Below are 26,278 nucleotides of genomic sequence, written 5' to 3' on the forward strand. Positions count from 1 at the left end.
AAATATTTTTTTATTTGAACGAAAAATAGTTTATTTTGCGCCATCACCAAAATAGATAACGTTAAGTTATCTTTTCCCAAGATCATAAAATAGATAACTACTTCCTCTGTTCGCATATACCGCGCGCCGACATATCACCTTTTCACTACTACGTAGTATTTCCAAATTACTAGCAACATTTGCCAAGTGTTGTAAACTATCCGGACGTTATCCGTACAATCTGGGTGACTTCGATTGCACTTCGACGTACCACTTCTCAAATCCCTGAAAAATATAAAACTCAAAGATCTGATATTTTTAATTTTATAAAAGTGCGAAAAAACGAAGCAGTTTTTGAACATAAAGACGTGCTTTTCGAGCTTTTCCGTTTTTGATACTCTTTCAAATGTGGTTCGATTCATCAAATTTGGATCAAAATTGAACATGTAGGCTCACTGAGAAGTCAAATGTCGGCTCTAATATCGAACAGAGGAAGTATAACGGCACAATAAATAATCTATTCCATATTACAGGATAATACTGTACGACGTAGTACACATTAGTTGGCATGCTGCGAAACATCCGGATAATTAACCGGATATTTGTAGGGACGCTATTTAGGACTGTTGGTAATTGTTTCGCAACATGCCAACTAATGTGTACTACGTAGTACAGTATTATCCTGTAATATGGAATAGATTATTTATTGTGCCGTTATACTTCCTCTGTTCGATATTAGAGCCGACATTTGACTTCTCATTGAGCCTACATGTTCAATTTTGATCCAAATTTGATGAATCGAACCACATTTGAAAGAATATCAAAAACGGAAAAGCTCGAAAAGCACGTCTTTATGTTCAAAAACTACCCGAGCCGAGCTAGAGGCTGAGTTCCAACTCTTGCGTTCAATGCCAACACCACATGGTACTGCGTACGACAACAGTGTTGATGCGCGGCGCCAAGGCAGCAATGACAGCAACACACACGGCAGTGGTCGAGTCCATCATGTCACATTGAAAAGTTGGAATGAGATTGGGATCAATGATTGGATAGTGAGGCATCCATTATTAGCCAGTCATTGGGGAAATAGTTGGTTGCCCAAAATGGGATGAAATGGGGTCATGTACCCCATTTAAAAAAATGGATTTTGGAATGAGTTGGGGAGCGTTTTGATTGGATAATGCCCATTTTGAAATGTACTTGGAACAGGCATAATGTATTCAGATGTAACCATAGATTGACAAACAACGAAACTTGTTTGACCAAGCTTTATTGCTCCACCCAAATGCCGCCTCTGGCGTTGCATCCAGTCTCCTATTGTGTGTCACTTCGACCTCGAATTTGTAGCGACCAAATTGTGAGCCAATCAGCGAGCTTCATGAGTGATTGTCATTTTTGAGCGAGATCATCGTTTGTCTTTAATATAATGCTATCTTTGCGAAATGCACTTACAATACGTTAATTGCGTGAATGACCCGATTCAATAGCACGAACTTCAAGATCGTTGATATATGTAAGTTATTCGAATAACTCAAGCGTGCAAGAAATTATTTATTTTCGCCAAGGGGAAAGCTAACAAAAAAGATATTAACTGTAAGTTATCTTTTTCATCCTCCAGAAAACATAAGTAATCTATCAACCTGCTGGTTGAAAAGATACTACTACTATTGCGAACATTCCCGTCTTAACGTTACAGTATTAGGGGCTGGTCTGCGAACATTTACTCTTTTTCAAGCATGGACGCAAATACGACACCTGATTGGCTAAAACGTGAATTTTTCCGGATAACACAACCTCAAAAGCAGGGACGCCTGAGTTGAAGCAGGGATTTTTGAGTGTCCGTTCCGGCTTTTGCATGTTTTATATAGAAATTAAGAAATGTTTTTGATTTATTTTCAAAACCCTCGAATATAGTTCGGATAACATCCCTGCCTTAAAGCTCGGACGGTTTTTCACAGACCAGCCCCGCTATAATACTTCATATTTGAGTACCCCTAGGCGCCGCATCCACTGTCATCCGGAATCCGGTTGCGTCTTGGTTGCATGACGGTGCCCACAAAACGATTTTGTCCAGACGCATCCGGATTCCGGTTGCGTATCGGTTCCTACCTTCTCGATCCACCAATCAAATTGCGTTCGGTTCTGGTTGTTTCGTCATGGATTTTCCCCCGAACAGTCCCAAAAAACACCCAAATCTCCAGAAAATTATGGCATAACGTTACTGTTAATACTCCGGAGTAGTAATGTTTTGAACTTTGGTAGCATCTGGGAAAAACGGCCATCTTAAGCCATGTGATTTGCCAGCCTGAAAGGACTATGGTATACAAATGTAGTGTACACTTGTACAGTGGTATGTACTAGTACTACTACGAACTACTGTAATAGTACTACTAGTAGCACCTCCATATTGATTAGTATTATATTATACAGGTGTTATCGCATTTGCTGTACCTCATATCTCCGCCTAAACCTCTATAATGAGATAACGTCAGGACAAATCAGATATAGGTGTATAAAAGTTATACGGAAGCACAGTGAAAATTGAGCAGCATTCCTGATTATAACTTCGAAGACTTTCTAATTAGGACTCTCCCAGCATTAAAATCGGATAATTTCTAGTGCAATTCTCTGCATGGAAGTATACCTACAGTATTGTCAAGGCAATAACCTATTTTAACTGAGATACAATCGTTCAAAGCTCAACTATCAATCATTTCAAGGCGGAGGTAAGTTACTAGAGTAGTACACAGTATGGATTGGTTGTGCCTGCACTACAGTATCGGGGGTTTGGCTGTGGTAGGGAACGAACGTCCCATGTCACATTGAACGAGGTGGGATAATGCCGAGGCACTTGTACAGTTAAAAAATATTACATTAACGGTGGCTAACAAGCTCGGGACGCATGGAGACTGAAGTGATGCAGACTCAAACCGTTTGGTCGGACCAGTTCCGCGGGGTCCACAATGTGGTCGTCATAGATAAAGTCGCACATCTGTACCACGCTATCGGCGCGGCCGCCTGATGTGACGGCTTTGCCGGTGATGGCTGCTCCAAGGTGCCGCAGCCAGCAGTTCATTTCGTACTCCGTGGCCGCCGACAGGATAATGCGACGCTGGGGCGTGCGCAGCGCAAAACGCCATATCGTGGCTTGCTTTCCATTCGGTACCGAGTCTTTTGGCATGATTTCGACACTTGTTTCGCTGCATCCGGCGAGGTTTAGCACCCCCAGCAGCTTCTCACCGGTGTGGTTGTAGTACTTGAGATATCGGGTGCACAAGACAAAATGACTCAACGTCCATCGCTCCAGCCATCCCAGGTTGCCGCGCCGGCGGCGATACAGCACCCCCGTGGTGACCACCCCGTTCTGCGATCGATTCATGTCGTACGACTGCGTCGGTCGCGTGGGCTCTTCCAGCATCGGTATTGCCGCGGAGAACGATGTCCGCAGCACACTTCGTTCATACATACTCTGTGTTCCGTCTTCGACACTTCGCATGGCATGCGTCGTGCTCTTGGCCTTGATCTGTGGCGTTGTGTAGCGTTCCTCGTATCCATAGGACGACGACGAGAGATCGGACCGCGTGGACATGCTTGGGGAGATCCTCAAGCGGTCGCTGGTCAGTAGGTACATCTGCCTGTTGATCTCTTCTGGGGTATGAATGATATATAACTTTTCGTCCACGGCCGCGGGCGGCGGCATGCGAGAGGAGGACGTTGGGTGGGGCTCCTGCATGCTCGACGAGATTACACACTGAACAGTTGAAACTCCAGTGGAATTTTATTTTCTCCTTTTACTTGCACAACGTATGTGAATTTACATGTCTCTATATTATATTTTGGCAAGGCCCATTTTATGGGACAAAGTATTTTTCTCACCAAGATGATTTCGACCCGACCAAAATTTGGCAAATATTTCGAAATATGTGGTTATAAATTGGCAATCTCCGTCTTTTTACTCTTGAAAACCTGGGATTAACCACACCAGCCAATCATACTGCAGAACTGGTCCTGTCATCGAGTTAGAATGTCGCAAACGTATGGGAGTACAAGTTGTCAACGCTGCTCGTCAAGGAGGGCTTCAAAAGTCCCCCTCATCCACAGATCAGATGTATTAGATAAGGTAATTCGAATTCCACTGTGAACAAGTGAAATCGTCGACCAAAATCAAGAGCCTGGCTCTTCTCTCCCCCGTCACTTCGTCCTTGTACGACCAAGTGACCACTACGTGTACAGTAATGCTTGTAAACCGGGGAAGGAGTGTGGTACACCAACATTCATTAGTATACATACGAAGTACTCGGTAGTAAATTATTTTATCGAGTAACGTAGGTTATGGTGCACGGGATAGTTCAAGTTGGAGCACTCAAATTGGCCAAGGGAATAGCTTGATTTTTGGAATAACCAATCGAATCACTATAAAAATGAAATCACCAAAACATAAGCAAAACTAGCATACTCCGAGACCACACTGTAAGCTTATTGGAGTAAACTGTCCGTCCCTCCTTAGATAAGTTTACTGGTATTTTGCCTTGACGTGAGTAGAAATCGAAGTAAATGAACGCTTTAATGTTAACAGTAGTTCACAAGCCGATAAAATAGCTTCATAATCCCTGTCCTGAGAGACGCATGCATTCTACGACAAGGTCCCTTTCAAGTGACCATGTACGTTACATCTGAATCTGTGGATTGGAGACATTTAGGCTGTCCCTGGTTCCATCATGCAATCCGCCCAAGCACCCCGTGAGGATTGCAACAGATCGGCGGCGATCGCGTCGTCTGTCGTTTCCATGGTGACGTGATTTTCAACTCCCACCGCTCAAGTACTTCGAATCCAAGCGTGGTTCATCAACCAATGCGGTACGTCCACGATGTCATGTTGTTATATAGGATGCACTGGACATGCTATGTGCACCCGTGTTGTCATTACAAGTCGTCCACTGTACTTCTTTGTACGTGTCGTCGCGATCGAATTCCTACTTGTCCCCTTCGACATCTTCGTCATCCTCGTCGTCGTCACCTGATGAAGGCGGTGGCTTTTGAATCGCCACGTCCACGCGATGCCACGCGTTGTTGAGCACGCCGCGCATGTTCCAAATGGGAGCGATCGAGTCTGGCTGGACGTTGTACGACGAGTCGACTGCTTTGCACACCAACTTGACGTCGGTCATATGGTCGGCGATGTCCACGTCCAGCGACCACGGCGTCCATGCCCATGCGCGGTTATACTTTTGTCGCACGCCCAATGGATCCAGCGCCGCTTCTTGCCACGTGGCGCCGCCATCCAACGACACGTCCACGCGGATGATGTTGCGCCCCCCGCCGCTCCATGCATATCTACATATCCCATCATCGTCTGATCCAAGGATATGACGGTACATACCCCTTGATCGTCATGACGTCGGCTTCTTCCGAGCCCTCGGGCGGCCACGTTGCATTTGGCTTGGGCTCTGTGATGGCCGACTGTACCGGGAGTTCCTGGATGCTCGGGCCTGCATACTTGGAAAAGTCGGGGGTTGCGTAGTCGATCATGGGCGAGAACCCGCGGTAGTCCTTCTGCTGCCAGAAGCCCGGGTACTCTTCATGAGAGAGCACAATACGTCCGAGGAACTTGACGTTGCGGGCGCCGACAGTTCCAGGTACAATCGCTCGTAGGGGGAAGCCATGGTCTCGCGGAATCGGTTCCTACAGTCCAAACAAAACGGTCCCTAACGTCATAGTTGGAAACAACACAAAACGACACGCACCCCATTCATGCTGTACGCCAGCAACACATCTTTGCGCGGATCCAACGCGGTTGAGATGGGAATGGACGCGCCGTAGCTCTGCCCCGTAACGTCCTTGTCCAGGCCTTCAAGATGACAGTGTTCAATAGTCGACGAGCATTCCGAAGGATAATCGTTGGTTAGGGGGAGGTTGGCGCAAGTGGGGCAGGCAGATGGGAAGGCGCGGCAGTGCTGCTCCTCCGACACGCCAATGTACGCCAGAACTTCTGACAGCAGCACGCCCGTCCACGTGGCCGTCGAAACAGCCGTTGTGTCCCTGATCAATCCCCCCTCGTTATTACTTTGGACATTTGATCAATATGAAGAAAGTCACGTTCAGAATGTACCAGCTGAGCCCTTTGACCGGCTTGACGGCAGACATCTCGGCGCGGCGGTTGCCGGCGCATTGAAGCGTGGTCACAATCGTGTGCTCGTTGAACGTTTTCTTGAGCTCGTCCAATGTAAACGCCACCGTGTTGGGCTGGTCGGGGTTGCCTGTCGTCATTGCATGAGGTTCAGTCCTACTACTTCAAAGTATATGCACAGTACACACAAAATAACTGCACTGTGACGACCAAAACGCATGGTTGACGTCAATGTCGTCGGACGTACCGGATCGAACGCCCAGCCCAGCAATCTCGAGCTTGAATGTGGATGCGTCGATGTCGGGCACGGGCAGATGGTTGCGCACGAAGAAGAGGTCGTTGGGGGTGATGAAGGACTCGGTCAGGAGCTCCGCGGGGGGTTCGGCATTGAATGGTTGGCTGGCGTTGACTTTGAACAGTGGGTTGCGCTCAGGGTCGTTGGCGTACGGCCCGTCGCCGTACTTCTTGAGCCGCTCTTCCTCGAGTGCCTGGACGTCGGCCGGGTCCAAGTTGCCTACGCGCAGACCCTCGAGGATGACATGCACGTCCGCGTGGTTGTGCGCGGCATAGATCTGCCAAAACGGCTCGATGGACTTGCCCGCGGCGAGAAGGATCTTGGAGCCACCGGGATGCTTGCCAATGAACTTGGACACGTCGTACACGCCGCTCTTGTACACGACCCACACCCCGCCGCCTTTGGTGCTCACGTGCGACGCCACATCGGCGAGGGTGTACGTGGGAAGGTCTGGCTTGAACGCGCCAGGCACGACCTTCCCAGGTTCGGCATTCTCTTCCTTCAATGGAATGTCTGATGCACCAGGCGCTGCTTGCATGTAGGTCACTGTTGTCAGAGTCAACGCTCCAAGGCCGAACGCAGCCAGCGTCGTCATGCTCTGGCTGGCGTGGTGGGGCCACTCCTGCTTCTCCATACACGAAACGACCGCGGCCTTTTGGCTGTGCAGGTGACGACACGAAGACATGGATGGACGCATGATCTTCGTCGACTTTCCATGTCGCAGGGTGTGGCAGGCGGCGGCCGCCGACTGGCGCAGAGTCTTGATGCGCCACATGGAGTTGACGTTGAAAACCACAATGGATGCGGAGGAAGTCGTACTATTTTATTAATAATTGTGTCGTTACATATTGAAATCAAGTAATAAAATCGATGCCTGCAAATAAGTCAGCCTGGTACGGATACTGTATCCGGTAAAAAGTGATGCTTTGGCATCGTCACGAACGACGTCGTTTCGAAAAAGCCGATGGAAGACCTGGACGACGAGCCCTCACTCCATGCCGACGAGAATGGCTTGATCAACCTCAGTCAAGGTGCGTGGGTCCGACTGGACGAGGTCATTTGGTCGCAAGGGGATCGGCTCTTGACTCTGATCGTGGAAGCCAACCAGTTGGTCGAACTGCCGGCCGCCCTCGGCAACCTCGCGCTGTTGCGTGTGCTAAACGTAGCCCACAACAAACTCACGTCCATCCCAGACGAGATCGGACAATGCGCTCAACTGCTCGAGCTCAACGCACAGCACAACTTCATCAAAGCCGTTCCAAAAGGTACGTGGCTCAGTCGTAAGTATGACGGCTCGAACCAAACCCTTGGACAGGTATCCAAAGGTGTGTGAGGATAGAAAAGCTCCTGTTGAGCTACAACAACCTCAAGACTCTGCCTCGGGAGATGCACAAGCTGCACGAGATCCACACCATCGACGTCCGGTTCAACCAGCTCACGACGTTGCCCGAAACGCTCAGCGAGTGCCCGAACCTGACGACCCTCGCCTGCGAAGGCAACAACGACTTGGTGCAAATTCCAGAATCCCTGCGCGACAATTCTCGGCTGGTGCTGTGGATCTTGCAGCGCCTTCGAGGTACTACTGAACACTTAGCAATCTGCTTTCACATGATTCTTCTTCGTGCTCATTCATCTCTGCATTAGAACACGCGGCGGAAATCAAGTACATCACCGACATCAACAACAACCTCGAACAAGCCGCGCGCCTCGCCGACGACGAAAAGCTCAAACTCAAAGAAGAGATCTTGCGCCTTGAGCGAGACAAGCAGCTGCTGTGGAGCGAACGACCTGTCCATTACCTGAAACTCAAAGGCCATGTCAAGAATGCCGCCGCCAAGACGGCCAAAACCACCAGCGAAGTGTGTCTGCTCATGTAAAGACAGTTCCAAACACCTTGTTATAACGTTACTGGTAACTACTACTACGTAGTAGTACTATAACGTTAGTACTTGCGTACGACATAACTTAGTCTTATTGTCCTTTGACCCAAAATGTGGTTGACTGTTGTGCTGATTCTTTGCCAACTCCATCGATCGATTCGTTGTCCTGACTTTTGTATGTAAAGATCGTCCAGTAACGTTACCACACTAAATTAATCCCACACTAATTCGATTTTGTGTGAATTGGTCCAAAAATGGATTTGATTGGCTACTTGATTTTCGTGTTGTGGGTTTTGATTGGTCGTATATGGATTACCTGCGGATATATTTGGTTATTCTGCTCATTCAATTGAGAGCACTCGAATTTCAAATATATCGACTTGACAATACAAAATAGCAAAACACAAGACATAGCAAGGTAGCTAAGCTGCTGCATCAATCTGGTAGCACGTTGGCTTCTGGATTAGGTTATACCAAGCTCCTCTTCCGCTCTGCTCTACAAACCAAGAACATCACTCTCACAAAAAGCGACGCGCTTGGCGGCACACACACACACATACATTCCCACTCGGGCCCCGCAGATTCCACCAACCGTATCGCAGGTGCGTGTGTCGGTTTCTCGTAGCAGGCCCATCGAAACGACTGTATGGGACCAGCCAGTCAGCGCTGCCGTGGCGAATGTCGATGTCTCCTTCGTCATCTTTCATATCCCCGACATGCTTATCGTCCACTGCGGTACCCGCGGCCGCCAGGCCCCCCGCGTCCGCCGCGCGTAGCCGGCGCCGGCTGCTGGGGAAGGGGGGGCGGCGGGGGGCCCACGCCCACGATGGACGTCCGCTTCGTATCTAAAAACGACTCCAACGACCCCCACGACGCGCCCCGCCCCGTGGGGTTGGCCACAATGTACGAGCTGCTACTGTTTTGGTCGCGACGGGGGGGTTTGACATAGTGCCGAGTCGTGTGGTTTGGCGGCGGCGGCGGCATGCCCGTGATGTCGTCGTTAGTGTCGTCAAAGTAGTTCATTTCGTCGCGCTCGACGCCCAGCAGCACGAGCCGCTTGAGCTCGGACTGCTCCTTCTTGCCTGCATCCTCCTGGCGCTGGCTGTGCTGGGCCAACGACGTCGCTTGAGGTACGAGGATTTCGCGTGCTTCCAACTTGCCCTTGTTGCCTCGTTTGAGCAGCCGAAACACCACCGCCGAGTCGGCTTTGGCATCGGTGTCCACGTCGACATGATGGGTCGTCTTGACCACTGTGGGAATGGCCATCTTGTCCACGTTCACACGCGGAATGTGCTTGCGCGAGTCGGCGCTGCTCTGCATCATGAGCTTGAACGCCTTGTCAAACTCCAAGTCTTCTTCGACTTTCGACTCGTGCTTGACGATGATCTGCTCGTCTTCGCTGTCTTCGCCACTGTCGTCGTCGTCGTCGTCGTCGCTGCTGGACGTGGCAACGTCGTGCAACACATCATGCGCCTCTTCGTCGTCGTCGTCGTCATCGTCGTCGTCGTCGCCGCTGGACGAACGATCGTCATTGTCGTTGTCGTGGTCGTCCGACTCTTCGGGTATCGCTAAAACGTGGCTCGATTTGTTCTTGAGCAATCGCTTTTCTGCTTGGAGCAACTCGACGCCCCATATCGCATGCGCGACCGCGTCCACTTGTTCCCACGAGTCGTACCGCACTACTTTTTCTAATGCACAAATATATATATATTATATATATAGTACAATTGATGTTTTGATCATGAATACATGCGTCAACATATATATATATATATATAGCACGCAACGGAATTGACGGAAGTCTATATACACAAGGGGTGGAACACGTGGTTTAATTCGACAATACGCGCAAAACCATACTAACCCTTGTCAATATTTTTTAAAAAATATTAAAAAAATACAGGCTGTCGTCAGAATTCATATAGAAAATATTCAAAAAATACAGGCTGTCGTCAGAATTCATGTGGATTGTATATATATATATTTTTACCCTTGGCGCCCAGCAATTCCAACGTATCGAGCACGACAAACTCGGTTTCGAGTGGAATTTCGGCCTTGGCCAGCAAATATCGTTGAAAAAATACCAAAAATCGCTCCAATTTTTTCTTGGTGATGCCTCGATCAAAGTTTGACCCGCACGTTTCCAGCAATGAACACACCAATCGCACCCGAAACACATTGCGGTCGTTGTCTACGTCCGACGGCACCCGTGGGTCAAACCTATCGCACGTTATCAATAAAAAAAAAAAATATAAATATATATAGCCACGAGCGTCATCATATCCAAGGTGTATATAAGTTTTGGGGGGTACGATGACGTACTTCATGTCTGGCACGACCGCAATACGTCGAAGTAAGTCGTCTGGGAGAGGGGTATCGAGCGTGGTCATGTCATGGGAGTGGTGCAGCATCCAATATAACATGTCGAACACCACCACGGACGTGACCAGCTGATGGTTGTACAGCTCCCCAAGCAGCTTAACCAGACCGAGATGGCGCTGGTGATACTTGTAGTTGTTGAGTGTCAAGTGATAATGAATTGACTCGAGCACCGTGTCCAAGATGTACACACCCAATTCTTCGTGGTACCTACCACCAAGAGACACAGTCATTACTATTGTTTATATAGTCTAAACTGGAGCCACATGAACGAATATATACATGGACACAAGGATTGAGCCAATCAGAGCGCAGGAAACCATCGACTTGAATTCGAGTGATATACCACATCACACCCTGTTTACAAACGACAATCAATCAATCGATAGATTTGGCGATTCAGCATAAATGTCCACATTTTGGGTAAATAGAAAATATTATCCACACAAGTAACGGAGAACGTGTACAACGGGACACTGAATCCTCATATATTAGGAAAAAACATAGTATCAAGTGTTGAAGGTAATACATATTGAATGGTAAATATAAATAAGCACTTGATGGACCAACAACGACACTGGTCCTGCTACCAAAAGGAAGGATAATACTATATATCCATTCATATATATTCTAGCACACCACGGTCTCCACGAGATATACACAAAGCAACCTAATAAATATTATAATAATTAGGTTGCTTTCTTACAAAACCAATATTGATTAATATATATATATATATATATATATATACAATATTTCTTCTTGGCACCAAGATACATAGTTGAATTTAGAACACTGTCAAGACACTCGAATCCCCAGCAAATATTTCACACTTGACTAATACTGCACTCTACATGTGATATCAACAAGGGATGGTGTTCAAACAAGTAGACGACACTGTCCTCAACTACAGTGTACATAAATATATATATATATGTGCCCACACTTGTTGTATAGTAGTTGTCTATGCATCCCATAACCAGAGGTTTCAAGTGGTCAGTACTAGTACTAGTAGTACCTCGAGAGCCCGACAACGATGTCACACACAAGTGCCATGTGCAGCACTTGGGCGGTGGTGACTTTGAGCACGGCTTTGATAAACCAGTGGGTGGTCTGGGGGTCGTCCCAGTCGAACTTGCGACAGAGGCGCACGACCTTGCCGACGCTGTCCGGGGCCAGCTCTGTGTAGAGCAGATGGAGCATGAACAGGTACACCGGATCTTTCGGCTCTTTCACGCGGGTGACCACTTCGGGCGGCTTGCACATGTAGTAAGCATTCTGCACGAGCGTATCCGCGAGGGGATCGAGATGTTTGGCTGCTTTCAGGCGCATCATGATCTCCAGACACTGCGCCGTGCGGACATGGGTGTACTTGGAACAGTACAAAAATCTACCCCATCGATATGAGAGATTGGGGGGGGGTACTGTATGTAGGGGGGGGTAGCGTACCGCCCGCACGTTTCGAGAAACGTGGTCGCAATCACCACGTTGTGGCCTTGAAAGTCGGCAAAACACCGTCGCAGACACCGAAACCCGACCATCGGCGGCGCCACTTTGAACTTGGTGAGTTCGCCCACGAACCGAATGTTCTTGACCTTGGATTCGAGGCGGTACTGGTTTTTCTTCTTCTGAAAGTAATTAAACTCTTGTACGAGCAGCTCCACGAGCGCCCCGCCCACGTCGTCCTTGAGCACGCTGTCCAGCGTGGCTAGTAGACGACTGTAGTACGGCAGTAGCTCCAAATGTGTGCGCGGCACACTGTACAGCGTGTTGACCAATCTAATCCAAGAAGTACAATACACGGTCACATGTATTGTTTATATGACTTTGCTTGTCAAACAATCAAAATCACGCAAGAAATCGATGTGGAATGGTGGCAGCGAGAATGAATATGATTGGCCACTTGATTCGTGTTCGTAGGAGAATCGATTAAAGAACCGCCTGAGCCAATCAAATCATGTCAAGTCGAATTTCTGCCAATCCAAACGTTTGACCCCTCTGCACTGGGCAAAACCGATATATACTAATATTTGTATGGTATAGTGTGTACAAGATTAAATAGGATCAAATCGAAAGCTATTTGGCGAAATGACTCTCAAGTCCAAATTTGGGTGAAATTCACAATATCATTCCAAAACAGTTGGGCCAAATATCACAAACTATGCGCATTGCACCCAATATATATATATATCTTGCAACAATCGTATCCAAACTATCATGTATACGTATATTTGGGGAACAACCTTCAAATCCTAAGTATAGAATTACATATATATATATAGCTTCAAATAGAATAATAATATATATATATATCACGTATACGTATATTTGGAGAACAACCTTCAAGTCCCCAGTATATAATTACATTTATATATATATATAGCTTCAAATAGAATAATAATATATATACATTATGTATACATATATTTGGAGAACAACCTTGAAATCCCTAGTATAGAATTACATTTATATATATATATATATAGCTTACCTGGAACATATCAATACATTCCAGGTAAGCCAAACAATATTGAATCCACCATAGTATACACACCTTGTGCGAGTGGCCTTGGTGTTTCGATAGCAAAAGTCCACGGCGGCCTTATCGCATCGATCCCGACTGATCATGTCCTCCAACGATGCAAAGAAAGCGTCCATCTGGTGATGATATGATGCGGCTGCTTTTGTTTCATTGGGCAGCTTGGGGTCTTCGTCCGAGGTTTTGGGGCCGGGGGCTTCAGAATCCGCCGCGTCTGCATCGTCCACACCCGACGTCGGCGGCAGATCGTCGACCATCACTCCTTCGTCCTCCTGGACGTCCGCCGCGGCGGCTTCCGCTTCAGCCAACGACGATGACGATGCTTTCTTGAGCTTCAAGTCGGCCACTTCGGCCTCTGTGAGCCCCAGCACCACCGCCGGCACGAGCTCCAGCAAGTCGGGCAGGTCCTCGTAGAATGACCGCGTGTCCTCGTCGTCAAACGGTCCGTCGGCGTGCAGCTCTGCCCGCCCCTCGCCGCCGTCCCACAGAAGCAGCTGCGCCAAATGCGCATCGTCCGAGTTATCTACGGGAAGGATTGGCATGGGGCGTTGCAGCGCCTCCGATAGCGTCGTGATGCTTCCCGTGAGCTTTTCGCAGAGCACGGTCGCGGCCGCCAAGTCGGCCACGTGCTCGTCGCACAGCTCGCCGCGGTTGACTTCTTCTTTCATGTTGCGCTTCTCCATTTTGCGTACGGTCTGGTGCTGGCTGATGTACATGGCGGCGATCATGTCGAATGCTTGGTCGAACAGCGCGCGGAACTGCGTTTGAACCGAGATTGGTATCACTGCGATGGTGGAGCCGCCAGCAGCGTCCGAGACGCCGCCAAAGAAGTCGGCACCGGCGTACTTGGCGAAACTGACGAGCAACGGAATGTCCAGCGGAGGCTGCTTGCTGCTACTACTACCTTGAGTAGACGACGACGCTTGTTTCTTGGACGGCTTTGCATTCAAGTCTTCGCGGGTGACCACGGCATGGATGATGCTGTGGATGACCGACACGTCGGCCAGCACACCCACAAAGAAGAGCTCGGTGAGGATACGCAATGTCACCAAGCGACGCTTGATTTGACGCTGCTTGGAGGAGGCGTCGACGGGAGGAGCGGCGGGCGGCGCGAACGCCGCCGCGCAGTATGCCTGGACAAGCGGGTCCGTGATGTCCGCCACGCCGTAGCGCTGGTGCAACGAGCTGATGAGGTGGATGTGCGACGACACTTCGCTAGGCTTGAGGGCGCCGGCAGCTTCCACGAGAGAGACCACGCACTCGCTCAGGTACCGCGTCAAGTTGAGCTCGCCAACATCCTTCAAGCACGCTGACAGATTCGCATCCCCAAGAACCTTGAGTTTCTTCACCAACGCGCTCGACTTCTTCAGGTCGCTCTTGAGCTTGACTTTTCCCGTGGAAATGGCCTTTTGCAGCTCTGCGCATGCATCGGGGTGATTCTGCTGCCGCAGCGTCTCGCGCAACGAATCTTGCATCTTGCGGTGGAGGCGTTGATGGCTGGTGTTTTAGAAGTCGATGGTCCCAAATTTTATAACTTATTTCCAAATTTGTTTATAACATTCAAGTGTATCCATCATATTTTAATTGAACATTTTAAATTCGGAATTTGAATCCCGCATCCCCTGACGCGACCTTTAGACGAGCTATGTGCCGGCGGAACCTTACAAGAGCTCGGCCACAAGGGTGCGCTCGTTGATGGTATTGGCATGCAGCCACCTGACGTCATATGCTCCGAATGCCTGCCCAAGCTCTGTTTGGACATCCTGTACCGCGAGTTGCACGGCCGCCTCTGTCGGACGTCGGCCGAGTTTCAATGTGAGGATGACTTTGGCATGTGGATGGAGGAAGGCCATGACGGAGCGAATCAACTTGGCCATCGAACGGGGCCGCACGTTGATGTCGCAGACGCAAACATGGAACTTGTCCATGGTGGCTAAAATGGGATGCGCTGCTTCCACCAACATGTTCAGGTGGATGATGGACACCCCATCCACAGGAATCGTTAGCATCCCTGGATCCACCGCCACCACACAGGACGCGCCAGAACTTGACAGAAACTCAGTCCAGCCGCCCTACATTATTATTGTCCATAAATCGATCATACAGTAGTCTTCCATTGATCGTACCGGCGATGCGCCGATGTCTAGGGCACGGAAATAGCCCCGTGGAGGAAGCAGCGATACCGAGCCACCGCGGCAAGCTTCTTGGAGCTTAAAGTACGCCCGACAAGGAACTTGTGAGTGTAACGACGGCGAGACTTCTGGTGATATGGCCATGCATGATGATGGTCGCTCCATCGCTGTCGTGGGGTCACGAGTGCTTTTGGTTCCTGCCGCCGACACACCGTAATAAAAGGATGGGCCAGCTAGAGCCGAGGACACGACATGCAGTTCGTGCGAGTGTTGCCTGGGGTGGGTCGCGTATCCGTAGTCGTGCAGCAACTGGACAAGCTTGTTTTGGAGGTGGCTCGGGTACGCCACCACGCGGAACACGCTGCTGCGTTGGTGGGAGGTGAGCAACGCACTCTGGGGTATCCACGCTGGATCGTGGCACATGCTTGTGACGGTGTAGACGCGATGGGCGGCGATGCGGCCGCGGCTGCACAAGTCCTCCACGCTGTCCTTCGTGTCAAGGCCGTCGCATTGAACGAACAGAAGCGGGCTGTCTATTACGACCACCTCAAGGCCGCCGCCATGAGTAGTGTTGCCAGCCGTCACTAGCTTGGACCGAAAGCGCTCCACTTGCGTGGCTTCTACATGCACCACGACCAAGTGCTTGTCAGGACGGCATGCAATGGCCATCATGCCAATCACTCGGTGGGGCAAACCTGTTCGTATGCATGATTGGCTTAATATACAACACACTGATTGGATGAATATTTTATTTGTGACACTTCAAATTGACGTTATGTACTGTGCACTGTGTATATGTACCGTATACTAGTGTATACTGCGACGGATTAATCTATTACGACTCCTGTAATAACTGATACTTTTCTTGTAATAACTGATATTTACTTGTGAACATGTTGAATATACTTCAAATTTGTATGACGCAATGGATTAATGAGAACGAGTGTCGGCTGGTTGTGAAATATCACCTGTCGCAATACATATACAGTATACGGTATGTATATTCGATACTTCCAGGCCCAGTCGAATCCAATCTCGCCGCCGAATCGAATCACGAATCGACGCTATTGGCTAATCCATTTTTGAGTGGATTTGATTGGCTCTTGAAGAAAGGACAAGTATATTCAACCAATCAGAACTCCGGCGTGATTCAATATTGATTAGACAAACCACGCAAATACTAGTAATTTTGAAGGTTAACGTAAGAGCGAATTCACAATAAGGCGGCGGCGCCATATTTTCTTTGGCGGCAATGTGCTTTGAACGCGATTAACAGTGTAAATTCGCGTAATGTTATGCTCATATACGTTCCTAACGTTATTACAGTTGTATCTTATGCTCATCATATACGTTCCTATTACAATAGTATGGACAATATCAACGGCCAATACCTTGTCGCCGCTATGATCACGACTACTAGTATTTGGGTTGCAATGTGTGTAGTGGTAGGTAGGTACAGCTTAACGACTTCAATGGAAGCGTGCATGCGATGGTTTGTTATTGTGTTTACGACTTGCTTCGAGCTGGCTTTCGCATCGAGTTGTGCGCTGTGGAACGTCGCTGCAGTTCATCGCTGCACGCTTTGGCACGGCACTCCAAGAGCGCTTCCAACACGGCGACCTTGGCCTTCCCGTCTCGCTCCACCCTTGACCGACAAATCAGCTACAGCAAAACCGCTCCTCATTCACCATGTTCCCTTCCACGGCACCAGAACATTCGTCGTCCTAATCAAGAACAATCGAATTATCATCTTCGTACATCAATTTCTTCGTCGCGCTCGTCACGGATGGCTGTCAGGTGTGCGGCCAACTCCTGCTCCAGCCCTTTACACTTTTCCTCTAGCTGGCTCATCTACAAATGATTGGGTCCCACGCTGAGATGGCCATGATACACACAACTCCACCTAACAATGCAAAGGAAATCCATCGCGTAATTGAACCATGTTGATTACCATGGATGTGTACTTGGCTTTGTCGTCGGCAAGGTCTCGTTGCAGGCGTGCCGTGTGCTCGCAGCGCATGTTCTGCACGCGCTTCAATTCTGCATGCAGATCCTGCAACTTGGCTTCATATGTGTCCTTCATGGCTTTCATTTCCTTAGCCAAAGCCGCAGCATACGAATCGCTTTCGATCTCCGGGGACTGGTGCTGATGGAGCTTGTCGGCCACTGCCACGGTCCGTTGGCCGGCTGCAATGGCGTCTGAAAATGGGGATTGCTTCCTATGGGCCATGGCAGGCCGCTTCTTAGCTGCCGCCGCATGCTTGGAGGAAGAAGGCCCCCCCTTCATCAACGACTCCATCTCGTCCAGTCGTTCTTTCATGTGAAGGAGCTGCCAGTCAGCGTCGTCGCACTGCCCTTGCAGCCGTTGCCATTGGGCTTGTGCCTCTGCCCACTCGTGTTTGGTCATACTGTTTCTTGACTCGTTGCTGGGAACGTTCGTGAGCAACTCCAGCTGCAACTTCAACCTGTCGTTCAAGCGCGTCACGACTTGTTGGAGCAGTTGCTTTTCCTCCATCAAATTCTGGGTCGCCATGTCCAAATCCAACAGTTGTTCTTGCACCACTCGCTTTTCCATACCGAGGCGGTCGTTCAGCCGCGCCTGTTGCTGCAGTCGGCTTTCACTACCACAAAACAACATTCATTCAATGGGTACATTCCTCGGATATGCCGAGTAACTCTTACGTGGCTGCCATGTCCATAAGCTGGCATTCGTCTTTCGCTGCGTCAAGTTGCCGTTCCAACTCCGCGACGGACGCCCGTGCAACCGCCAGTTGATGGCCGGCGTCGACGTTACTGGCTTCCAACACCCGCACCGCCAGCTCAAGCTGCAGCATCTTGTCGTGTTGGACTTTTAACGACATTAGATCTTCCTCCTTTTTCTTACTCAAAACATCCACTTGCTCCTTCAATCCTCGTACTTGTGCCGCCAGTTCGTCGTTGTGTTGATGCAGTTGCCGGCACTCGGCGTCCCAGTTCCGTTTCGACGCTGGCGCTTTGTGCTGCTGCAGTTCCTGCAGCTCTTCCGTGAGTCGCGCTATGGCCGCCGCCGCGCGCTTCTCGCGGGCTTCGAATGCATCTTGATCCGCCTCGCGCTGGCGCTTCCTCTCGGCCAGACACAAATTGGCCGTCTCGAGCTCATCGGCGACGGACTTTGCCTGCGTCACCACGTGGTGGACGCGGTCGCGCTCGGCTTGTAGCTCGAGGTGGAACTTTTCGCGCTCGGCGTCCAGCTTGGCTCGTGCCTGGGCCAACGCATGCTCCAACGTGGCAATCTGCTGCAGCCACGTCGTTTCCATATCATGACGCCATGCGATCTTCGTTTCCGACACAGCCAGCTTGAGCTGCAGGTTGGCCGCGTCCAGCGCGTGCACTTGACGCTCTACCGTTTCGAGTGCCTTGGACTTTTCTTCAAGCCGGACAGACCAGTCAGTGGCTAGAGTGCGGCTGCGAGTTTTCTCCGCCTCCAGGGCTTCGTTTGCCCGGGAGAGTTGATCCAATGTGGCAGAGTGCTCGTGGGTTGCCGCTAGTCGTTCTGTATCCCAGGCTTGTTTGTCGGCACTGAATGCGTCTGCCTGCGCCGCCAGCGCCCGCCCGTGCGACGTCTCCATCACGTGCAGTTGCATTTGCTGGGTTTGTTCGACTTCGGCCAATCGGGCTTCCCATTCGTGCTGCAGACGAAGCTGAAGCTGGCGCGCGGCTTCGCCGACGACGTCGAGCTTCGACATGTACGAGACTTGGGCCTGGTGGATTTGGGTTTTTGCGTCCGCCGATGCTTTTTTCAGCTGAGTGTTGGTGGTTTCCAGGTCGGATTCCAACGATAGAATTCGAGATCGTCCCAGGTCCAGCTAGTATGTCATGGATGAGTATATAATACTAGTACATTTATGCATAACTTGTGACAGGGTTGTATTGTCATGAATGATGGTGATGTCAACCTGGGCTTGTAGAGATTGAACGGTGGTGACGAGTTCATTGCAATGAGCGTCGGACTTTTCAAACGATAGACGCAGCGCTGCACAGGTCGTTTGCGACCCCTGCAACTACTCCATACATTTTTGCGTTGGATTGTGTGGCTCCATAACAAATACTAAGCGATCGAAGTACCTCGTTTGATAGATTAAGTTCGACATCTTTGGCAGTAACGTGCTCCTTGGTGAGCTTCGTGTGCGCAGTCTGCAATTCCGCGTGCTGGGTTTCCAATGTGGTATACTTCTCCTCCAATGCTTGCATCTGTTCGAGGATGCCTGCACATTTAGTAGGTTCTGTCTTGTCATCTGGGGATGCTGAAGTGTCTATTGGGTTAGCATCCTCAACATGAGCTATCGAGCCTCCAAGTCGGTGCATTTCAGAGCGAAGGAAGGACCAGCCGTGTCCAGGGCCCCGCACCTACATACACCCCGAACCGTTGAAAGTAACGACATCACTGTATTGCCGTACCTTGTCTAGCGTATCCTTGAACAGCACAATGTCGTTGTGGGCGTCCGCAAGTTGTCGACGAACTTCCATCAACTGCGTCTGCACGCATTCCTTCTCTGCTGCCTCCGTTATACATTTCTTCTGGATCATCTACAATGTACATAGTACATACATATCATACACGAAGGACATTTCATATTGATCACAACTGACCTCTGCTCGTCGGGAAAGCGACAAAAAGTGGTGCAAGTACACTGTTCCCGCGTCGTTGCCACCCCCACTTATGTCATCGATAGAGTTTCCAGTTGTAGCGCCGTGGCTGCCCACGAGTGTTTTGGAGATAAGCTGCGTCAAGCTATCAGACAGCAAGTGCTCTAGCGTAGCTTTCACATGATCTAGCTGGTCGTTGGCCTGCAGTTGGGTAGCCAGTGCGAAGGCAGCTCGGACGTGTGCTGGCAGCGGCACACTGTCGCGTCGAGTCAACAGGTGATTTGGTGTGGTGGATAAGAAGGAGGACGGTGGCGATGCCGAGTCTGTACAAGCCAGAAGGAAATGGATGGTCTGAATGTCTTGCTTGAGTCGACGGATGTAGCCGACGCCTCCATCGTCACTCACTCGACTTGTCAAGTCCAATTCGGTATTCTCCGGTCGCTCCGTCCGTGGCGTCGATGTGGCTAAGTGTGTGTCTTGCATTAGAGAAGCAAACGATAGCATTTGTACGTGATTGCGGGGACGAAGTGTCGTGGTTACGTGGATTGTTATTGGTAAGTGATGTTCGTTTGGTCGCAGAGGCTGTGCTTGGACGAAGCTTGAGCGTAGGGACTGCCACGTCATCGCCTACAACCCACAACAGCATCGGAACAATGCCACCAAGTAGTATCGTACCTCGGAGAGGGGGAGCTATGTCGTTATCTGGAGGGAATTCAGCGGTGATATTTGGTTTTAACGGTGCACTGTGGAAGGTCAAACTGGTCGACTTGACCGCGGACGCCGTGCTGGGGCGAACTTTGTGCACCACGGCCACCATGTTCTTGGGAAATGTGTCGCGGGGGGTGACAAATAGTCCTGGGGGGGAGGGGGTAGTTGTTGTCGCCACGTTGGGGCTACATGCACTGTACATAGGTTAATGGATTGGCAATCAACCTCCAAGTCAATGGCTTACCGTTTCACGTCGGACGACACGGCCGTGTGGTTGGTGCGGGAGGTTATGTTGTGTTTGGGCTTTGTGGGAAACAGTCCTTGTGGTTGGTTGGGCTGGGATGCTTTGCTGCGACAGATTGAAGGATGAGCAATCATCGTGGCAGTACCGTACCTGGATGCTGGATACAGGAAGGCCACTTGAGGGGGAGCATTTGACTGCTGCGAAGGCTTCCTTCTCGGCCGTCCGTACTGCTCCATCGCGCTTTACTCGACTTTCGTCGGCCAGCGATGGCAGTTGCTCGTAAAGTGAAACCGTTTCGGGATGATGTAACCGGTAGTGACTTTGATCGTGGCTACAATCACGTAGTAGTACATTACAGTACTAGTAGTATGCAATAATTCACATGGAAATGAAGCCTGCAAAACATCGTTTGCTACAACGTAGTGGTAACTTGCATCGTAGTTCACATGACGGGTTAGACTTACACAGTAGTGTAGCCAGAAAAAGGACAGAAACTTTCGTAGCTGTCCACGTCACAAACACGTAACGGCTGCTTATTGGCCAGGGCCCGAACTGTAGCTAATGTCTTGCTCTAGTGCTCTTATGAACGTGTGTTCGCCATTGTTGTCAATGAATATATTTACAAGGTATCCATGAATTTATTTCCAAGATATCAATGAATATCCTTGAACCCTCCCCATCGACACGCCCACAAAATTGCGCGCACCGCAGCGTAGCGGAGGTCGTGTGTATAATTTTGTTCAGGCGGACGAGTGAGCCCCAATCGTGCACTTCACCGAATGTCCAACTTACCAATTTTCATTTGATTTCAAAGAATGGGCATATCTCCGTCCTGCTTCACCATTTTCAAATTCTAGTCCTAAAGGTAGAGAATTCCCAGGTGAACAACCACCCATAATTAAGTTCTTATGACGAGGCTTGGAGTCGTTGGAAACGCTATAGACGCGGAACCTCTATAATTTGAGTGCCAATTGAAGTCGTATATTTAACCTTCCGTTTTGTATGTAATTATGAATAGAAATTTAGAGGTTCACTGTATGATTGGTGTATATTCAAATAACGATCAATGATTGGTGCATTTTAGTACGACCTCTGTGGTACAACTATTCGCATTTAATGCGAAAATACAGTACTTGTCCGTACTATTAAATGCTGATCGTTCTTATGCGGATGTATACAATACACAAATATGTCCAATATATTCCGTTCGGACAAAATATGTTCCCTTAAGTCCAATACAAATGTCAAGTATGTCCGACTGAAATTGTCAAAGTGCCTCATATTTACCCATATCATAACCATATGCGATACAGTGCACTGCAAGACTAAAAATTGAACTAACCATGAGCTTGGTCGGGACGTTGATTAGTAGTACTAGATGTTGATTAGTAGTATTAGTAGAATGAATCGGAGGAAATCTATCTAAAATGCGAGCGACACCAGGGCGGCGATCGTGACCACGAACGTCAAGTACAAGAACACTGTGGAGAACGTCGTGGAGCTGACCAACGGCAGGCCATATGGAGTCAGGACCGCCAGGTCCGAGTGAAACGTGCGCTCGCAGTACTTGATGCCGATCACTTGGAACCAGCACGGGATGATGAGGCCGAGCGCAAACCCAAAGAAGCCAGCAAAGGTGAAAATCGCGTCCAGTTTCTTGAAGATAGCCGCAAGGACCAGCGGCGGCACGGCCGCGATCAGGCGCGACAAGGTGCGGGCGCGGGACGGACCCAACGGCGCCGTCCATGCCTTGGGCAGCGACGTCAAAATGTTGCCGCCCACAGTCAGCCCCACCATGGGGTACGTGGACGTGACATTCACCACGGGGAACATGAGAACCACAATGTGCACGATCGATCCGATCCACGTCGGCTTGCCAGATGGACATGCTGTCCATCCGTTGCCGCAGCCCGTGAAGTCGCTCCACATCAAACTCGCCAGCGGGTTCACCGTGTCGAACGAGATGGCGCCTAGCACCCCCAGCAGCAGGTAGAACACGGCGGAAATGGTCATCGCGCCAAATGTGATCAAGCGGGCCTTGGACTTCTCCGTCGCGTGCAGCGGTTGCAGCGCATCGGGCATGTTGTACTGGCAGTTGAGCGCCAACAGGGTCGGGCCGAACCCGGCGCTGAAGTTGTGCCAGTTGAACGCCCATGCTTCGCGGGATGCCACGCGGTCTGCGACGACGTCGTACGTAAGCTTGATGAGCAGCGTCACAAGCATCACAAAGAGCGCGACGATGCGGTACACGGACAGGAATTTCTGGATCGTGGCTTGGTCTCCCAGATCCATGAGCACCATCGAGATCGCAACCACAGAGAAGAGCACCATGCTGACGTAGTACATGTCGACGCATGCGACGGTCGCGTCGAGCGCGTACGCATCGCACGAGTCGTCCCACGCGTACGTGAACACCATGGACGCGATGGACGACGCAAAGATGGACGCGTAAGACCAGAGGGATCCAAGGCAGTAGAGCACCAGCACCGTCTGCACGATGCTGTATCCCATGCTCCCGGCAAAGATGTCGCCGATCACGCTGAAGTCGATCTTGCGGTACGTGAGGCGGTTGTCTGGCAGCGTTCCCTTGGGCGCGGACACGACACCTTCGGCACGGGCCATGGTTTCCAACGTGTAGTTCATCGTGATGAGCGCTCCCACGAATCCAAGCACGAGGAAGATGGTGGTGAGGCCCAGCCCGGCGGACGCAAACGCAAAGGGAAGTCCAAAGCACCCCGTGCCGATCATGTAGTTCAGAGTCATGGCCACCGCCACGACGGTGCCGTACGGGCGGACGCCCATGGCGGCGGCATCCAAAGGGTCCAACTGCGGGTGGTCCGCAGACCGGCTGCGCTGCTTCACAAGCGAAATTTCCATCGGTCGTGGGGGCTGGTGACAGACAGAGAGTGCGTCGAGAAATGGCATTCAAAGCAAGCCCATAAGCCATGGACGGTGAATTTTCCATTAAGTGCGAATGTCGTGACAGAATTGCACGGATACCAACACGACGTGTAAAGATCGTACTTACCAGAACACCCGTTGCAACCACGGACTTTAGCGGGAAGTTTCCACGGATTTTTGTCGCAAAAGCGTCGTGTGAATGTGCTCGGTGTGAAGGGAGGCTGGGGGCAGGGGGGTACAGTACGGACACGTACACAAAGGTCGAGGTCACAGTCAGTTCAAGTTACAGTCAGTACGAGTTTCAGTCAGTTCGAGTATGTACAGCTACGAATGAAAGCCACCCTACATACTATTAGTACTGTACTACTTACTACCTACATCATTCCAAACCTCTCACAACGACACACTGGTTGGGTGCGGTGTTGTGGTTTGTGTCGTTGCGTGACACAACCACACAAACCATATCGTATGCGTCACTGCCTCATATTCCTACTTACCATATATATATTCCACCTACTATATAGTATGGTTTGATCGTGACAGTAGTTACCAGACTTTGAGCTGAAGGTGACACTTGACAAGAGTGATATATTCTGGTCACAAGCTTTGTGTCCATCAAAGTGTGATGTGGAAGTGTGGATGTCAGTGTGTGGAAATGTGACTTTCACATTTCTCCACATCACAGTTGATGGAGGTACACTGTCCTGTAGATGGACACCGACACCATGTCAATACTGTAGTACGGTATTACTATAGTACACTGTACTGTAGTACGTCGAGTAGATTTCTTTACCGCTGGACCAGTATCGACACGGTGGCAACTGCCGTGGCCAGCAGCATCACACTCAGCACGACCGTTGCAGTTGCCACAGAACTAAGGCATGAAATAGTGTACGGAGTGTGGCTCGGTTGGTCGTGGGCAAATCGGCGGCAGGCGGAGATGCCCACGACTTGGAACCAGCAAGGCACGACAAGGCCAATGACAAACCCAAAGAGCCCTGTGACGGTGAAGATGTCGTCGAGGTTCTTGAACACGGCGGCGAGAACGAGGGTCGGGAGGACGGCGAGCATGCGGGCGACTTGAACGGCGCTGGAGGGGCCGAGTGGGGCGCTTGGGAAGCGCCGACAAGAGGTTGCTGGCTAGCGTGAGGCCACACATGGGGTAGCTAGACAGGATGTTCACGACAGGAAACATAATGACAATGATATGCACGGCGGAGCCTAGCCACGTGGAGGTTGGTGGTTTGCCAGGCACAGAGGAGGATGAGCATGGGTGCCATCCGTTGCCGCAGCCGGTGAAGTCGCTCCACATGAGACTCGCGAGGGGGTTAACATGGTCGAACGCTAGCGCCCCGAGAATCCCCACGAGAAAGTAAAAGACACACCCAATAACAATGGCCACGAACGCTACTTGCCTCGCATGCTGTTTCGACGATAACGGTTGCATGATGTCTGGCATGTTGTGATGGCAATTCAGCGCCAAGATGGTAGACCCAAACGCGAGGCTGAAGTGGGCAAACGAAGATGTGGTTCTCACGTCCCGCGCCAATAGCCGCGCTTGGATGGCGCCCCAGCCGTCGACGTACAGCTTGAAGGACATCGTTCCCACCATGAGCGAAAGCGCCACGATGCGGTAGATAGTGAGGAACTTCTGGATGCGTGCTTGATCTCCCATCTCCATGAGCACCAGCCCCACCACGAGAATGGAGAAGACAAACATGCTCGCCAAGTAGGCAGCTGTGCAACCAGACGTAGCATCGAACGCGTAGGCGTTGCAGGTGTCGCCCACAACGACGTATGTGTAGAACATGGACGCACAGGATGAAGCAAAGATGGATGCAAAGCTCCACAAACAGCCGAATGAATACAGCACGAGCGGGATTTGGACGATAGTGTACCCTGTTTGGCCAGCGAAGAGGTGCCCGATGCAGCTAAAGTTGTGTCGCCGATACGTGAGCCGATGATGGGTGGGATGATGAGTTGATGATAGTCCTTCCGCGCGTGCCATGGCCTCCAGCGTGTAGTTCATTGTCACGAGGGATCCCACGGTGCCAAGAAGGAGGAGCAAGGACGTGAGACTGATGCCAGCGGACGCAAAGGCGAAGGGCAGACCGAAACAGCCCGTTCCAATCATGCAGTTCAACGTCATGGCCAGTGCAATCACACGACCATAAGGACGGACACCCATGACGGTGGCGTTGTCGTAGTCTATGCTCTGTACACTGGTGCCTTCCTTGAGCAAGCACGACTGCATCTCCACGTCTGTCATCACGAGGTGGGGCGGTGGAGAAAGATATCAATCACTTTTGGGTTCCTACTTCAACTCAATAATGTATCGCATAACTTATCCGGAGATGCCCCGACCGGTAGAACTGAGTGGACCAATTATCCGGATTTGTGAACGTGTCAATGATGGAAATTGCTGTTTGGGTGAGTCTGGACGTGAAAAACGGCCAAAATCATTGATA

The 26,278-nt window shown here is 50.3% G+C and overlaps 8 protein-coding genes across 10 annotated transcripts; 1 reads left to right on the top strand and 7 right to left on the bottom strand.

The window, feature by feature from the left end:
- Positions 1 to 2,825: 2,825 nt before the first annotated feature.
- On the bottom strand, positions 2,826 to 3,719 carry H257_06044 (hypothetical protein). The gene has a single exon (XM_009831114.1). It carries the CDS (start codon positions 3,710 to 3,712, stop codon positions 2,864 to 2,866), a length of 849 nt encoding a protein of 282 aa, XP_009829416.1. The 5' UTR covers positions 3,713 to 3,719; the 3' UTR covers positions 2,826 to 2,863.
- A 1,091-nt stretch (positions 3,720 to 4,810) lies between these two features.
- On the bottom strand, positions 4,811 to 7,186 carry H257_06045 (hypothetical protein). The gene is made up of 5 exons (XM_009831115.1): positions 6,354 to 7,186; positions 6,089 to 6,236; positions 5,724 to 6,018; positions 5,360 to 5,661; positions 4,811 to 5,313 (listed from the first exon to the last, which is right to left on the bottom strand). Exons 1-5 carry the CDS (start codon positions 7,174 to 7,176, stop codon positions 4,953 to 4,955), a joined length of 1,929 nt encoding a protein of 642 aa, XP_009829417.1. The 5' UTR covers positions 7,177 to 7,186; the 3' UTR covers positions 4,811 to 4,952.
- A 153-nt stretch (positions 7,187 to 7,339) lies between these two features.
- H257_06046 lies at positions 7,340 to 8,392 on the top strand. 2 transcript variants are annotated; one of them, XM_009831116.1, is made up of 3 exons: positions 7,340 to 7,666; positions 7,717 to 7,977; positions 8,046 to 8,392. In XM_009831116.1, exons 1-3 carry the CDS (start codon positions 7,366 to 7,368, stop codon positions 8,276 to 8,278), a joined length of 795 nt encoding a protein of 264 aa, XP_009829418.1. In that variant the 5' UTR covers positions 7,340 to 7,365; the 3' UTR covers positions 8,279 to 8,392. The 2 variants fall into 2 exon arrangements, with proteins under 2 accessions (XP_009829418.1, XP_009829419.1); XM_009831117.1 differs by having other exon boundaries at positions 7,741 to 7,977.
- Positions 8,393 to 8,707: 315 nt separating this feature from the next.
- On the bottom strand, positions 8,708 to 14,716 carry H257_06047 (hypothetical protein). Its single transcript, XM_009831118.1, has 6 exons — positions 13,215 to 14,716; positions 12,110 to 12,439; positions 11,679 to 12,050; positions 10,604 to 10,870; positions 10,272 to 10,501; positions 8,708 to 9,969 (listed from the first exon to the last, which is right to left on the bottom strand). Exons 1-6 carry the CDS (start codon positions 14,672 to 14,674, stop codon positions 9,002 to 9,004), a joined length of 3,627 nt encoding a protein of 1,208 aa, XP_009829420.1. The 5' UTR covers positions 14,675 to 14,716; the 3' UTR covers positions 8,708 to 9,001.
- Positions 14,717 to 14,766: 50 nt separating this feature from the next.
- On the bottom strand, positions 14,767 to 16,000 carry H257_06048 (hypothetical protein; the record flags this gene model as incomplete). The annotated part of the gene is made up of 2 exons (XM_009831119.1): positions 14,767 to 15,271; positions 15,326 to 16,000. The coding sequence occupies 2 exons, from the start codon at positions 15,998 to 16,000 to the stop codon at positions 14,861 to 14,863; spliced, it is 1,086 nt and encodes a 361-aa protein (XP_009829421.1). The 3' UTR covers positions 14,767 to 14,860.
- Positions 16,001 to 16,804: 804 nt separating this feature from the next.
- Positions 16,805 to 21,194, bottom strand: H257_06049. Of its 2 annotated transcripts, none has more exons than XM_009831120.1 (12): positions 21,060 to 21,194; positions 20,910 to 21,014; positions 20,633 to 20,859; positions 20,468 to 20,584; positions 19,961 to 20,421; positions 19,769 to 19,897; positions 19,436 to 19,717; positions 19,267 to 19,371; positions 18,014 to 19,176; positions 17,283 to 17,952; positions 17,090 to 17,182; positions 16,805 to 16,993 (listed from the first exon to the last, which is right to left on the bottom strand). In XM_009831120.1, exons 1-12 carry the CDS (start codon positions 21,143 to 21,145, stop codon positions 16,838 to 16,840), a joined length of 3,594 nt encoding a protein of 1,197 aa, XP_009829422.1. In that variant the 5' UTR covers positions 21,146 to 21,194; the 3' UTR covers positions 16,805 to 16,837. The 2 variants fall into 2 exon arrangements, with proteins under 2 accessions (XP_009829422.1, XP_009829423.1); XM_009831121.1 differs by having other exon boundaries at positions 17,090 to 17,204.
- A 1,075-nt stretch (positions 21,195 to 22,269) lies between these two features.
- H257_06050 (hypothetical protein) lies at positions 22,270 to 23,841 on the bottom strand. Its single transcript, XM_009831122.1, has one exon. It carries the CDS (start codon positions 23,832 to 23,834, stop codon positions 22,332 to 22,334), a length of 1,503 nt encoding a protein of 500 aa, XP_009829424.1. The 5' UTR covers positions 23,835 to 23,841; the 3' UTR covers positions 22,270 to 22,331.
- A 686-nt stretch (positions 23,842 to 24,527) lies between these two features.
- On the bottom strand, positions 24,528 to 26,120 carry H257_06051 (hypothetical protein). The gene is made up of 2 exons (XM_009831123.1): positions 24,983 to 26,120; positions 24,528 to 24,921 (listed from the first exon to the last, which is right to left on the bottom strand). Exons 1-2 carry the CDS (start codon positions 26,077 to 26,079, stop codon positions 24,600 to 24,602), a joined length of 1,419 nt encoding a protein of 472 aa, XP_009829425.1. The 5' UTR covers positions 26,080 to 26,120; the 3' UTR covers positions 24,528 to 24,599.
- Between the last annotated feature and the right edge of the window lie 158 nt (positions 26,121 to 26,278).

The sequence above is a fragment of the Aphanomyces astaci genome, assembly GCF_000520075.1.
Source record: "Aphanomyces astaci strain APO3 unplaced genomic scaffold supercont1.11, whole genome shotgun sequence".
In the NCBI taxonomy this organism is placed as follows: domain Eukaryota; phylum Oomycota; class Saprolegniomycetes; order Saprolegniales; family Verrucalvaceae; genus Aphanomyces; species Aphanomyces astaci.